This window comes from Neophocaena asiaeorientalis, unplaced genomic scaffold (assembly GCF_003031525.2).
Source record: "Neophocaena asiaeorientalis asiaeorientalis breed wild unplaced genomic scaffold, Neophocaena_asiaeorientalis_V1.1 scaffold357, whole genome shotgun sequence".
NCBI classification, from domain to species: Eukaryota; Metazoa; Chordata; class Mammalia; order Artiodactyla; family Phocoenidae; genus Neophocaena; species Neophocaena asiaeorientalis.
In genome coordinates, this window is record NW_020173270.1 from 2,751,504 (window position 1) to 2,764,748 (window position 13,245).

At 39.6% G+C, this 13,245-nt stretch overlaps 2 protein-coding genes across 2 annotated transcripts in view; one reads left to right on the forward strand and one right to left on the reverse strand.

The window, feature by feature from the left end:
- Positions 1-6,077: 6,077 nt before the first annotated feature.
- LOC112400126 (putative methyl-CpG-binding domain protein 3-like 3) lies at positions 6,078-6,784 on the forward strand. The gene has a single exon (XM_024745689.1). It carries the CDS (start codon positions 6,078-6,080, stop codon positions 6,687-6,689), a length of 612 nt encoding a protein of 203 aa, XP_024601457.1. The 3' UTR covers positions 6,690-6,784.
- A 3,985-nt stretch (positions 6,785-10,769) lies between these two features.
- Positions 10,770-13,245, reverse strand: part of ADGRE1 (adhesion G protein-coupled receptor E1) — a 45,594-nt gene continuing 43,118 nt past the window's right edge. The window contains exon 22 of the mRNA XM_024745766.1: positions 10,770-11,204. Within this exon, the coding sequence (XP_024601534.1) occupies positions 11,199-11,204 (6 nt within the window). The 3' untranslated portion in view covers positions 10,770-11,198. The remainder of the gene's footprint in view (positions 11,205-13,245) is intronic.

The window sequence follows — 13,245 nt, forward strand, 5'->3', positions numbered from 1 at the left end:
CTTGAAGGTCTCAAAGGTATCACCTTTTAAGTGATACACTGCAATAAATGAGCAATTATAGCTTAAGATTCCAAACTTTCCCTCCGTAATCCAATCATGAGATTCTAGACACCATCATCAATCTAAAATGCAAACCTGATCAGTTACCTTACTTTTAAAAAGTCTTAAATATCTTTTAAAAAAACTTTTATCTTTACATTGGAGTATAGTTGATTAACAATGAGGTGTTAGTTTCAGGTGTACAGCAAAGTGATTCAGTTATACATATACATGTTTCTATTCTTTTTCAAATTCTTTTCCCATTTAGGTTGTTACCTAATATTTGAGCAGAGTTCCCTGTGCTATACAGTAAGTCCTTTTTGGTTATCCATTTTAAATATAGCAGGGTACTTTTAATCTTTCATTTATGTCTTCAGCAGATATTTACCCTGTTTTCCTATCATAATTATTAACATTGCCCTTTTCATTCCCCAATATATCCCAGTTGAGAGGGACAACTATTTGGTCTCCCTTTTATAGAGCACACACATTATGTGCAAACTCTGGGGTAAAATCTGTGATCCAGAAATAAACTAAAGAGACTCACTGCCCCTGTTGAAGTTAACCTTACTGAGAGGAAAGAGTTATAAAGAGCGCACAGAATTTATAACACGCTGTATAGAAATAACTTCTGTGATGAACCGCAAGGTTTTATCCAGCCAACAGCAGTAGAATTAGAACGACGTGGCCTACATAATTTTAAATTTGGTGGAACACACATTGAGGAAAGTAAACACGGATAGAGGAAACTGTTTTTTAACCCTTTTATTTAACCGAAGAAATTTAATATTATCATTCAAAATGTAGCCCCATCAGAATGAAGTGCAAGATATGTTATATCCTTTTCTTGTTTCTGAGCCTTGAAAGAGTATTTTAACATTACGGCCCATCTAGTTCAAAAGTTAAATTTGATCTGTATCTAGATTTTATAAGATTTCCAGTAGCAAGAAAGATTCACACAAAGTATTTTTTAATCCTCTTTTATGGATGTCTATTCTAGAGTTTGACTCATTTTTCTAGAGCAGTTTTAGCATTGTTTCATGACAGAATTACTATGTTTATATAATGTCTTGATGTACTTTACCAGATGAGGGTAACCCAGAGACTTTCCTGGCGGTCCGGTGCTTAAGACTCTGCCCTTCCACCGCAGGGGGCATGGGATCAGTCCCTGGCTGGGGAACTAAGACACCACATGCTATACAGTGCAGCCAAAAAAAAGAATGTGACTCTCCAGATGTATGTAACTCAAAATTTTTTCCCACTCATATTTTCCATCCCTTCTGTCTTCCTAGTGAATTTTGGTGAACTTTGACTCCGAATATAGCTTAACGTGATGGAAGTTACAATTTTTTATTATCTATTTGCGATTAATTGTATCAAAAGGAATAATTTCCCCCCTCATTGTGAAACTGCTCTCTCTTTTCTTTAAAAATAAAGCTATAGGGCATCCCTGGTGGCGCAGTGGTTGAGAGTCTGCCTGCCGCAGTGGTTGAGAGCCATGGCCACTGAGCCTGCGCGTCCGGAGCCTGTGCTCCGCAACGGGAGAGGCCACAACAGTGAGAGGCCCGCGTACCGCAAAAAAAAAAAAAAAAAAAAAAAAAAAAAAAGAGAAAAAAGCTATATATTTTGTTTTTGTTAGAGTGAAATTAAGCATTTAAGTGATTATGAAGGTGTTGATTCCAGCAAAAGACCGGATTAAAACTGCAAGACAGTTCAAGAGTAAATATCCCAACAAAAGCACAGTGTGGACAATATTGAAAAACTCAGGACAGAACCGTCCCCAAAAAAAAAAAAAAAAAAAAAAAAAAAAAAAAAAGAGAAAAAAGCTATATATTTTGTTTTTGTTAGAGTGAAATTAAGCATTTAAGTGATTATGAAGGTGTTGATTCCAGCAAAAGACCGGATTAAAACTGCAAGACAGTTCAAGAGTAAATATCCCAACAAAAGCACAGTGTGGACAATATTGAAAAACTCAGGACAGAGTAAAAAGAGAAGTGGGATGTGATTAAAAGGGGGAGCAGAGGGAATTTGATGAGAAATTGATATCACAATGAAAATATACACAAACATGTTCCAAACGGATGAAAGACGTCAACCCATACATGCAATTAACTCAACATTCTTTAAGCAAAGAAAATACATGGGAAACAATAATGAGCTACACTATGGTCTAAAAATCAGAGTGAATATCAAAGATTTTAGAAAATGCAAAGGCCAAATAAGCAAGAAAATTCTAATTGGGGATGTCTAAACATAAATAAGATATAGATCCACAGAGCACCATTTTTTTTTTCCGGTATGCGAAAAAAACTAGTTTATAGAGAGAAAATGTAAAAATAAAAGAATTAAATTATAGTGAAATAAAGACAGTAAAGTGACTGTTTATGTCAGAGGGTAGGGAAGGAGTAAGATGGTTGAAATCATCTCGAAGTTACCAGTAATTACCAGTAATTACCAGAAATGTAGATGTACAAAATATTGAGTTCTTTTCAATGATTCTGTGATATAGACTTCACAGACTTGTTAGTAAATATTTTGGACATTCTTTTATTGATAAACATTTATACAATCTGTAGTTTTCTCTATGAAAACATAAGTTGTGTGGAAATTTTAGCATATAGAAACGTCCATAACTATTTTTGTAGAAGGCATCCATACTGAGTGAAAAAGGAAACATTAAATTTTTGATAGAAAGTACAAACAGCACCCCCATTCACAAATGTATTAAATTTTTTCATATAGTATTTCATATTATTCAATAGTGTCTAATATTGTCAATAGCCCCAAACTCTTGTGTTTGTGTGGAGAGATTTGGGAATCTCTCCAATGCCTCTGATCTGAGATGGAGTGTGTCCTCTCGATTGGGTTGTCTCCTGATTGGGTTGTCCACTCTCTTCCCCTATAAAAGGGGTAATCAGAGGCAGAAGTCACTGAACTTTCCAGCAAGACACAGGCTGTCTGCATCTCAAGGGTGGGTCCAAAGACAGCTCTCGGAAGATGGGGAAACCTGAATGGACCAGTTTTCCAAGCCAGCCTCTTCTGGTGAGTGTGGAATCCATACTGATGGCAAGAGTGTACATTAGAATGCTTTTTTCTTCTGTAAAATCTAATTTAGCAGAATTTAGCTCTAAAAACAAGAAGGTATGTCATTGAAAGTTATTTCCCAGGTATTAACGTTTCTTAAGAAACAGTCAAGATTGTGTATATTTTTGTATATGAAGTTTTTTTGGATAATAGATGAAATGTGTGTGTGTGTGTGTGTGTGTGTGTGTGTGTTTTAACCAAAATCACTAGGTAGTGGAAGTAGTATTTGGCCCTAGAGTGTTTAAATCGTTCTCCTCTATGGACAATTATTTGCCCACAATGTGTTTGGTCTTTTTTTCTTCTTCTTTTTTTTTTTTTTTTTTTTTTTTTTTTTTTGCGGTACGCGGGCCTCTCACTGTTGTGGCCTCTCCTGTTGCGGAGCACAGGCTCCGGACGCGCAGGCCCAGTGGCCATGGCTCACGGGCCCAGCCGTTCCGCGGCATGTGGGATCTTCCCGGACCGGGGCACGAACCCGTGTCTGCTGCATCGGCAGGCGGACTCTCAACCACTGCGCCACCAGGGAAGCCCCTTTTTTTCTTCTTTTTAAAAAAATTCTGTTCTCTGCTTCAAATAGGGCTCTCCAGTTTCTTTGTCATCCATCATTGTAGTTAATTTCTTTTTCCTACTCTCCCTTCTCACTTCTATTCCTCCCTATTCCGCTCCTTCCCTCTCTGTCTTTGTGTTGGCCTTGCTGTAGATCATAGCACCTAATTATACCTAACGCTATTACTAGACATTCCTTAGTCTATAACCCTTTTCTCTCACCAAGATTAAAATAATCTAGGGCAATGACTTTGTTAAGTTAAATTCCGAGTAGTGTGTTTTAATACACAACTTGGCATATAACAGCTGCTCTATAAATAGGCAGATCATTTTTCTATCAAACATTTTTCTATCAAGCATTTTTCTATCAAACATTTCATTACACTTTGAGTAATGAAAGGGGTAGTATTAATTATAATGTCAGGACAACAGGAATAAAGTGAGTTTTATGTTTTCCCTTTAAAAAAATATCTTCGAAGACAGAAGTGTGAGATTTAAAAGGAAAGGTGCACTGATTAGGTTCACAGTTTAAACAGATTATTGTGAGGAGACTTAGAATGGATCACAGAGAGAAAGGATTGAAATCTTTGATTGCAGTCCACCACAAAACAGACTAACTCATTTTATCATTGTAGTTGTGTGCATTTATTAGAAAAATTTGGAAAGTAGTTTTTGGAGTTTGCATAACTTCTCTTCAAAAAAGATATCTGAGCACCTTGGAAAGCCAAAGCACTAAATGACTATATCAGTGGAAACATTAAAATTCTTATTATCCTCTCTTCATTGAGTACCCAACTTAGTGAGAAAAGCAATCTCAAATAAGTAGATAATAGTCCACATAAAATTAAAATTTACACAGAGAAAATGTAAGATTAATTTTGATATGGGAACAGGATAGGTTATTCTGTGGCATTTTGTAGGTCAAATGAAAGGTGCTCAAGAATTATTCAAAAGTTGGGAATCTTCAGGTAGATTCAGGAGGGCAAATGGACGGCTAATTTGTATAAGAATGTGGGGTGGTAGGGCGTCCAGAATGCCATTCAGGGGCAAATGCGATATTACTTCCAACAAGTGAGTTTGTGGAGACATTGAGATAAGGATGAACTATTTGGGGAATTGGCTGGTTCAACTTGGGACCTGGTCACAGTGAGTTGAGTCATGGATATTATCACTGATCTGGTGGGTAGGCAGATGGATATTTGGGTCTTAGAGTTGAAGCCAGATCGGTGAATCTGTGAGCATTTCTAGTTCATTAATGCTATTTTTTTTTTTTTTTTTTTTTTTTTTTTTTTTATGCATCGGCAGGCGGACTCCCAACCACTGCGCCACCAGGGAAGCCCCATTAATGCTATTTGAAGGCAGGGGAATGGATGGGATTTCCTAGAAGAAGGCTTGGATGTAGAACAGATGTGAGAGCAGGACCGACTTCTAAGAAGCATCAATTGTTGTGTTGAGATAGTAGAGAGAGGGTAGGAGGAGGGGAAGGATGGGAGTCAGGGAGTAAACATTGTTATTTACAGGGCTTCCCTGGTGGCGCAGTGGTTGAGAGTCCGCCTGCCGATGCAGAGGACACAGGTTCGTGCCCCGGTCCGGGAGGATCCCACGGGCCGCGGAGCGGCTGGGCCCGTGAGCCATGGCCGCTGAGCCTGCACGCCCGGAGCCTGTGCTCCTCAATGGGAGAGGCCACAACAGTGAGATGCCCGCGTACCGAAAAAAAAAAATGTTATTTACAGTGGAAAAAAGGAACTTTATGATGAGAATGTGACCTTTCTAAGTTATGTTATGAGCAGGAGAATATTTGAGTGAAGATGGGACTTGGGTTTGAAAGAAAAGTATCGGAGTGTTGAGAGGTACATGATCTCACTGAAAATGAGGCACTAAAGAACTATGAAAACTAGGTGATTGCATGTCTTAAAGCAAAGTAAAAAAGAGATATCAAAAAGTTTAATGTCTTGGTATTCAAAGAAACCTGTGATCTCTTTGTCCAGATAATGTTGGATTAGGGGGTACCAGCATGTGCGGAGTTGACAGTGACAGGGGTGGTAAGAGGAAAACATCCTCAAAGGAGGATGGAGGAGGGGAAAGTCTGGAATTGGTACTGGGCAATGACCTGGAGCTTTCTGTCCTTGACTCCTATCTGTTTGATGTCCCAGACTTCAGCTCTCAATGCGTGGTGCCGGTACTAGCAGCATCAGCGTCAGTTGGAATCACCTAGAAACGCAATTTCTTGTCCCCCACCCCAGACTGACTTGCATTGAGATCCGGAAATCTGAGTTCTAACAACCCTCTGAAAGACTGTGACGCAGAGTAAATTGAGATTCATTTCTCTAGGGAGACAGGAGAGTGGCTATCCAAACGAGCTGAGGACATTCTCCATGACTGGCAGTGGTTTCCTCCCCCACTTTATTCAAATGTTACATTTCGTTTTGTTTTCACAGGGGAAGCTCCAAAGAAATATGATGCCTGAGACGTTGGAGAAGAGAAGACAAGACCATTTAGCCAAGGCCAGGCAGAGACATCGTGACGGAACTGCACTTCCTATGAGGCTGACCAGCTGCATTTTCAAGAGGCAAGTCACAAAGATAACTTCTCATCCTGACAATGCAGTCAGGCGCCGTCGATGCGAGGGGACCTTGGAGAAGCCCCAGCAAGCCTGTGCATTCAGAAGACTGCAGGGGCTCCAGGTCTACAGCCCTGAAGGAGAACCTTTCAGCACGTTGGACAGCACAATTATTTTCAGAGTAATTGCCCTGCGTGGTGCAGGTGAATCCCTGGGCCGTGCTGGTGCCGGGTCTCTGCACACCAGCCCTGAAGCCATCACTGCCCAGTGTTCAGACGGGGCAGAGATGATCCCGGGATTGGATCTCTTCCTCCCACAGACCCTCTGCAGGCAACGAGTAACCTATGCAGATATTCGCCGACAGGCTCGGAAAGTGAAAAGAGCGAGGGAGAGACTGGGTATAGCCTTGAGGGCAGACAGGCTTGCCAGGGAGACAGAGAGAACCAGGAGCCCTGAGAACTAGGTGAAAAATGGACAAGACTGTGCTGAAGAAGCCGAGTGCTGCGGCCCCTGGGAAGTGGTTCACTGCATGACAGCCCTCCGTTCTACTTGCCTCTTTAAGTGTCAACCATGTTTCTGGACTGAGATGCTTTGGTAGATTAACATTGTACTCTATTAAACTCTCGTTAGACAAAAACGATAAGAGTAAACGTTTTTGTGAGTGAGAGATTGGGTTTCATGTGACAAGAAAAATGATTTTTCCTTACCTTTGTACACTTCAATCTCTGTCAGGATTTCTCTATTGAATTCTACAGAGGTAATGTAGTCTGGGGGGATTATTTAATGTTTTTTGTTATAATATTTTCTTACCTTGCTTACACCTAGGCAAAAAATGATACCTCCTGTAGAGATTATTTTTTATTACTAATGCTATAAAATTTTATTAAGCTTGCTTTTTACTTCTCATTTTAACATCTTTCTTTTGTCATTGTGTCAAATGCTAAATCAGATATGACTTTTTTTTTTAACATCTTTATTGGGGTATAGTTTCTGCTGTACAACAAAGTGAATCAGCCATACGCATACGTATATCCCCATATCCCCTCCCTGTTGCATCTCCCTCCATTTAGGTCTTCTGCCCATTTTTGGATTGGATTGTTTGGTTTTTTGATATTAAGCTGCATGAGCTGCTTGTAAAGTTTGGAGATTAACGCTTTGTCAGTTGCTTCATTTGCAAACATTTTTACATACTCTTTTTTTTTTTTTTACATACTCTTTTTAAATGTACTTTTTAAAGGTTCATTTTTTTTTCCTAGAACTTGATTTTGAAAATATTATTGATGAGTTGGCTTCTAGTAAAACAAAGAAAGTAAAATTTCCATAAATTCTGGTTGTTATAAATAAGATATTTAAATTTAAAATAATATTTTACATCCTAATATCCTTACATTTCAACTTTTCAATTTTTTTCAACTACTTTAATGATCAGAGATGGGAAGGCACATTGTCACTGGTCAATAAATATTACTTGACTGGATGGATTTGTATTTTGCGGTGGAAGGACGCCATAAATTATTTGGATTGTAAGAAGACAATGTTATTGCACTTTATGGGATTTAAGAACTATGCAGGTTTTATCCTGTGTCTTTTCTCCCTCTAGTGGAGGCATATGAGACATGGGGGTGAAGAAATACACCAAGCTTGATGTTTATAGTAAGAAAAAATCCTAGTGTGGAGATCACAACTTTACCCACTTACTTTAGAAATATAGGATTCCTGAAGGTGACTGTATTTTAGACCAACACGTAACACTGTTGCAGAAACAGATAAAGCCTTGCACAGATCTTCTTCAGAAAGAACTTTAATTCAACCATTATAGATTTATAGGTCCTAATAACTAAGAGGAAATGGAGATCCAACCTTTCTCTTTGTCTATTTCAAGTTGTTGTAATCAAATGCAAAATGTTGACAACCCATTGGCTACTCTGTCAGATGGGGCAATTGTCACAAGTAATGTTTCATAGCAAACCACCCATGAAACTAAGTGTCTGAAAAAAATGAGGTTTCATTGTTGCTGCTGAGTCTGTGGGTTGGCTGGGGCAGTGTGCTGATCTTGGCTGGGCTCACTCATATGACCACAGTCAGCTACAAGCTGGCTAAGTGGCTGATTATGGAAAACCTCAGCTGGTATAATAGGACTACTAAACTCTCTTCCATATGTTTCTCACATATGTCCAGCAGTTTATCCTGGGCATATTCTCATGGCAGAGGCAGGTATGCCAAATCAAGTAAGATTAACCATGTAAAGGGAAAAAAGGATGGCACACTCACTTTTGAAACCTCTGAGTCACACTTGCTAATATTCCTTTGGCCAAAGCAAGTCGCAAAGCCAAGTCTGAGTCAGAGTGGGAAGGAGTTACAAAGTTGCAGGGAAGGGGTGTGGAGACATGGAGACCCGTCTTGAGGCCACTGATGCAATCAATCTACCTATATTGGCTAAATGTAAGAGCTGTGCTATCTCATTTCAATATCCCTTAGAACTGTCACCGGTGTACTGAACACTCTGGATAAGCCAAGCATTGAAGACCCACCCATCAAAAATGAACCCTCGTTTGTAAACATGTGTCAACCCCCTCCCAAGTTGTGGCTGCCACAAATGAAAAAAACCAAGCCTCTGACAACCAAGTTTAATGTTGCTATCAAATTTTCCAACACATGATTATTACTGAGCCAATTGAATCCTAAGTGGTAAGTTGATTCAAAGTAAATATTTAGTCTCTTCTCTGTGTCCCCAAGAATTCCTGAGGTCAAAGGAAGAGAAGGCAAGGGGCCAGGGATCTGGAAGAGGAGCTCTGTTATCAAGAGCTCAAAGCCCAGCTCAGCCACCTACAGCTGTGTAATGCTGAGAAAGGTACTTAAGCTCTCTGGGTCTCAGCTTAAAAAGGAGAGAATTCATTCATTCCCTCATTCATTCAACGTATTTATGGAGAACCTACTAAATACAATTCTCTGTACAGATGGAGTTCAGAGTTTGTTGGAGACACCCCCCCAAAAAAGGGAAATTATAGTACAGGGCTAGAAAGCATGAAGTTGTACAAAAAGAATTAATAAACAGAAAGCTAAAGTAAATAGATTTGGGAGGTTAAAAAAGGGAGTTCTCAAGTCCTGTGTTGATAGCGGAGCCCAAGAAAAAGAAAGACTTCTCTTCTTTCCTGGCAAGGACTCAGCCAGTAAAAGCCTTGGACTCTTTGTTTACTATAGCCCTCTTAACTTCCTTTTCCTCTCTTTAAAAGAGTTCTCTTTCCCTTGCTGTACAGGAACTTGCATGTGGCTCACCACACGTTGCATATTGCAGACCCTGAATTGCAATTCTCCACTGATACCAAATAAACCCATTTTTGCTGGAGAAATATCTGGCAGTCTATTTGTTTCAGCTCAACAAAGCCTTAGGAGACACACAGAGATGATATCTAATCCTACTTCAAGAGATTCAAAGAATAATATAATATGGTAAATCAACTATACTTCACTTTTTTAAAAAAGAGAGATTCAAAGAATATTTCCTAGTGGAAGGGATGACTAAGCTGAGACTCAAAGAGAGGATAACAATGAATCAGATTTTGAGGAAAAATGTCATAGGAAGAGGGAATGGCAGGTGTAAAGTCCCAAAATAAATGTTTCCTTTCTGGCTTTAAAGACAAGCTGAGCTATCAGCATGGAAAACAGAAGAATATTCTAGAATATTCTAGAACATTCATGAGTACAACACAAATCCCCTGGGGATCTCATTAAAATGCAGGCTGTCTGTGCTCTAAAGCCCGCGAACCACAACTACTGAGCCCACACGCCACAACTACTGAAGCCCACGTGCCCTAGAGCCCACGTGCTGCAACTACTGAGTCCATGTGCTGCAACTACTAAAGCCCGCATGCCTAGAGCCCATGCTCCACAACAAGAGAAGCCACCGCAAAGAGAAGCCTGTGCACCACAACGAAAAGTAGCCCCCACTCACCGCAACAAGAGAAAGGCCGTGCACAGCAATGAAGACCCAACGCAGCCAAAAAGTACATAAATAAAACAAAATAAAAAGTAAAAAAAAAATGCAGGCTCTGGTTCAGCAGATCTGGGGTGGCACCTGATGTTCTACTTTTCTAACAAGGTGAGGCTGATTCTTCTGGTCCACAGACTACACTTTGATTAGGGAGCTATTAAAGTGGCCACAGAGGGGAGATCTACATGTTGAATTTTCACTTCCTTTTTTTTTTTCAATTGAAGTATAGTTGACTTACAGTATTATGTTACTTTCAGGTGTACAGCATGGTAATTTGATATTTTTATAGATTATACTCCATATAAAGTTATCATAAAATATTGACTATATTCACTCTGCTGAACCTTACATTTTTGTCACTTATTTATTTTACACCTAGAAGTTTGTACCTCTTTCCTCCCTTTGACTGCTCCTACTTACCAACATAACTCTTTTAAGTGTTTCTGCCTATAAGTGTGTGTGCTTTATTTATCCCCTGAGGCTCTCCTTACAATTTTACTGACCATTTCTATAAAAGCAGGAGGGTTCTTTGTTGAAAGGGAAGGCAGTCAGTCAGAAGACACATCATTTATTGAGGGCTACTCTCTGTGTCAAGCATGTGATAGATGCTGGAGAGGCACTCTTGAAGCCACACATCAATGGACTTAGGACAAAACAAAATGGTAGCCAGAAGTTCTTGGATCCGCCATTGCACTGCGATCTGTTATCTCCGCAAAACTCTGGAAAGTCAAAGAGTTGCAGAACACAGAAGATAAAATGGTAAGCTGGAACAGGAACTCTTGTTTCTCAGCAGGGCGAGAAGCCATGGGAAGACCATCCCACATATCCGTCCATGATCCGAATTTCCCAGAGAGTTCTGGGGCTGGCAAGATCCTGCATTTCCATATTAAGCCGAGAAGAAAAGATTTCAGAGAAGGCTCCTGCAGGCACCTGCTTTCCTGAAATGTTGTTTCATAGTGTATTTGAAAGCAAGAAAGGACTTTAACCCTGTGAGAGAAATTAGAATCAGAAACAGTGGCAGGATTAGTACAAATGTGGGTCCAGGGATCAGATCTATGTGGGCATGGGTCTTATAAATACAGACAGAGATAAATATGGCAATAAAAACTAGAAGGATAAACATTTAAATGTTAACAGTGATTACGCCTAGTGTGGCAGGCACTGTTGGCAGACTCAAAAGCTATTCTCAACCTCTTTACTATTGATATTCCCATTCCAGAAGCTAGAAAGCAGAATACTTGTTTTTTCAAATTCCTTTGTAACTATGAGTAGTCATGTGATGCAGTTCTGACCAATTAGGTGAAAGGGAAATCTGCTAAGGGGCTTCTGGAAAAGCTTTTGTTTCCTGTTAAAGGGAGAAGGTTGAAAGGAGAGTTTACCACTCTGCCCCATCCCTCTCCTTCCTGCCTTGAACGTGGTCACAATGTCTGGAGCTATGGCAGCCATCTTGCAACCATGAAAATAATTGACGAAAAGTCAACATGCTGTCAGTGGAAAGGAAATCTAGGGAGAGCTTAGATCCTTAACAATACCACTAAGCAACAGAACCAATACCAGCAACACCTAACTCTGGACTTCTATTCTTGCAAGAAAAAGAATTTCATATTTATTTAAGCCACTGGATCTTAGTTACTTGTGCTTGGAATACATCAGTGAAAAAAAAATAAGACCTTCTAGTGGGGGATGGAAGACCATAAAAATTAAATGAGATGAATAAGGAAATTATAGTGTTAGAAAGTGGAAAGCATGGAAAAGAAAATCAAGGCAAGGTGCGTGGAGGAAGCATGAACACCAGGGTAGGGGAATAGGAGGCTGCACAAAATACAGTTGTCAGAGGAAATTTCATTGATAAGAAATGACTGGAACAAAGATTTGAAGGACGTGAGGGAAGTGAGGGAGTTGTCCATGCAGGTATCAGGACAAAAACATTCAAGGCATTCAAGAGCATTCAGTTCAAGGTTCCTAAGGAGGAAATGAGCCTGCCATGTTTGAAGAATCTTGAGCAGGCCAGTGAGGGTGGAGCAGAGTGAAGAGAGAGGTCAATTATTAGAAGACAAGGTCAAAAAGGAAAAGAGAGTCAGATTAGACAAGGCCTTGTGGGCCACCAGGAGGACTTTGACTTTTACTCTAAGGTGGGAGCCATGGAGTGTTGTAGGCAGAGAAGGAATGTGACCTGACTCAGGGGTTCACGAGTGCCCTCTGGCTGCTGTAGGGAGAATAGACCAAAGGTAGGGCAGGGAAAAGGTAAGAGAGGCAGCAGAAGAACCCTTTTGTGGCTATTTCCATCATCCTGGCTAGAGACTTGGACTTGGACCACAGTGGAAGGAATGAAGGGAAAGAGAAGCGATCAGACTCTGGATCCATTTTGAGAAAAAGTCATCAGGATTTGCTGATGAATCAGAGATGGAAGAGAGTGAGAAGAAAAGCAGAGTCAAGGTTAACTTCACACCTTCACTCCCGAGCAATAGAAAAATAGAGGACCCTATGTGGAAATGAGAGGTAGGGGAATCAGAAGCTCATTTGGAACGTGTTACATCTGCGACATCTATCAGACATCTAAGTGGGGGCATTTGGAAGGTGGCAGGTTATATGAGCCTAGAATTCAGGAGAGGGGGCTAAACTGCACATTATTTATAATTTGGGGGTCATTGCTAATAGATGGCGTTTGTAGCCATAAGATTGGATGAGATCCATTGTGTAGAGGAAAATGTGCGCTTCGAACAAAAACGATGCATTGTTAGAGGATACCCCTTTGGGTATTATCTGATCTATGGTGGAGCTATTTTACAATTCTGTAAATTTTAAATAACTGACAGTGATGGAAAATAATTTCATGGAAAAATCTGTTTTTCCTTTACTTGCACTCTCATTTCAATATTATTGAGATTATATATGTATTTAATTCACATATATTAATACATCAGTAATACACATATATGAATTTTAAATATATTATATGATACTAATAATTATATATGTCTGTATATTTATATGTATGATTATATTATATAATATTAATAATTATATA

Bases quoted from the DNA above. Each gene is read 5' to 3' on its own strand.
- LOC112400126 (XM_024745689.1), top strand. From the start codon at position 6,078: ATGTTACATTTCGTTTTGTTTTCACAGGGGAAGCTCCAAAGAAATATG.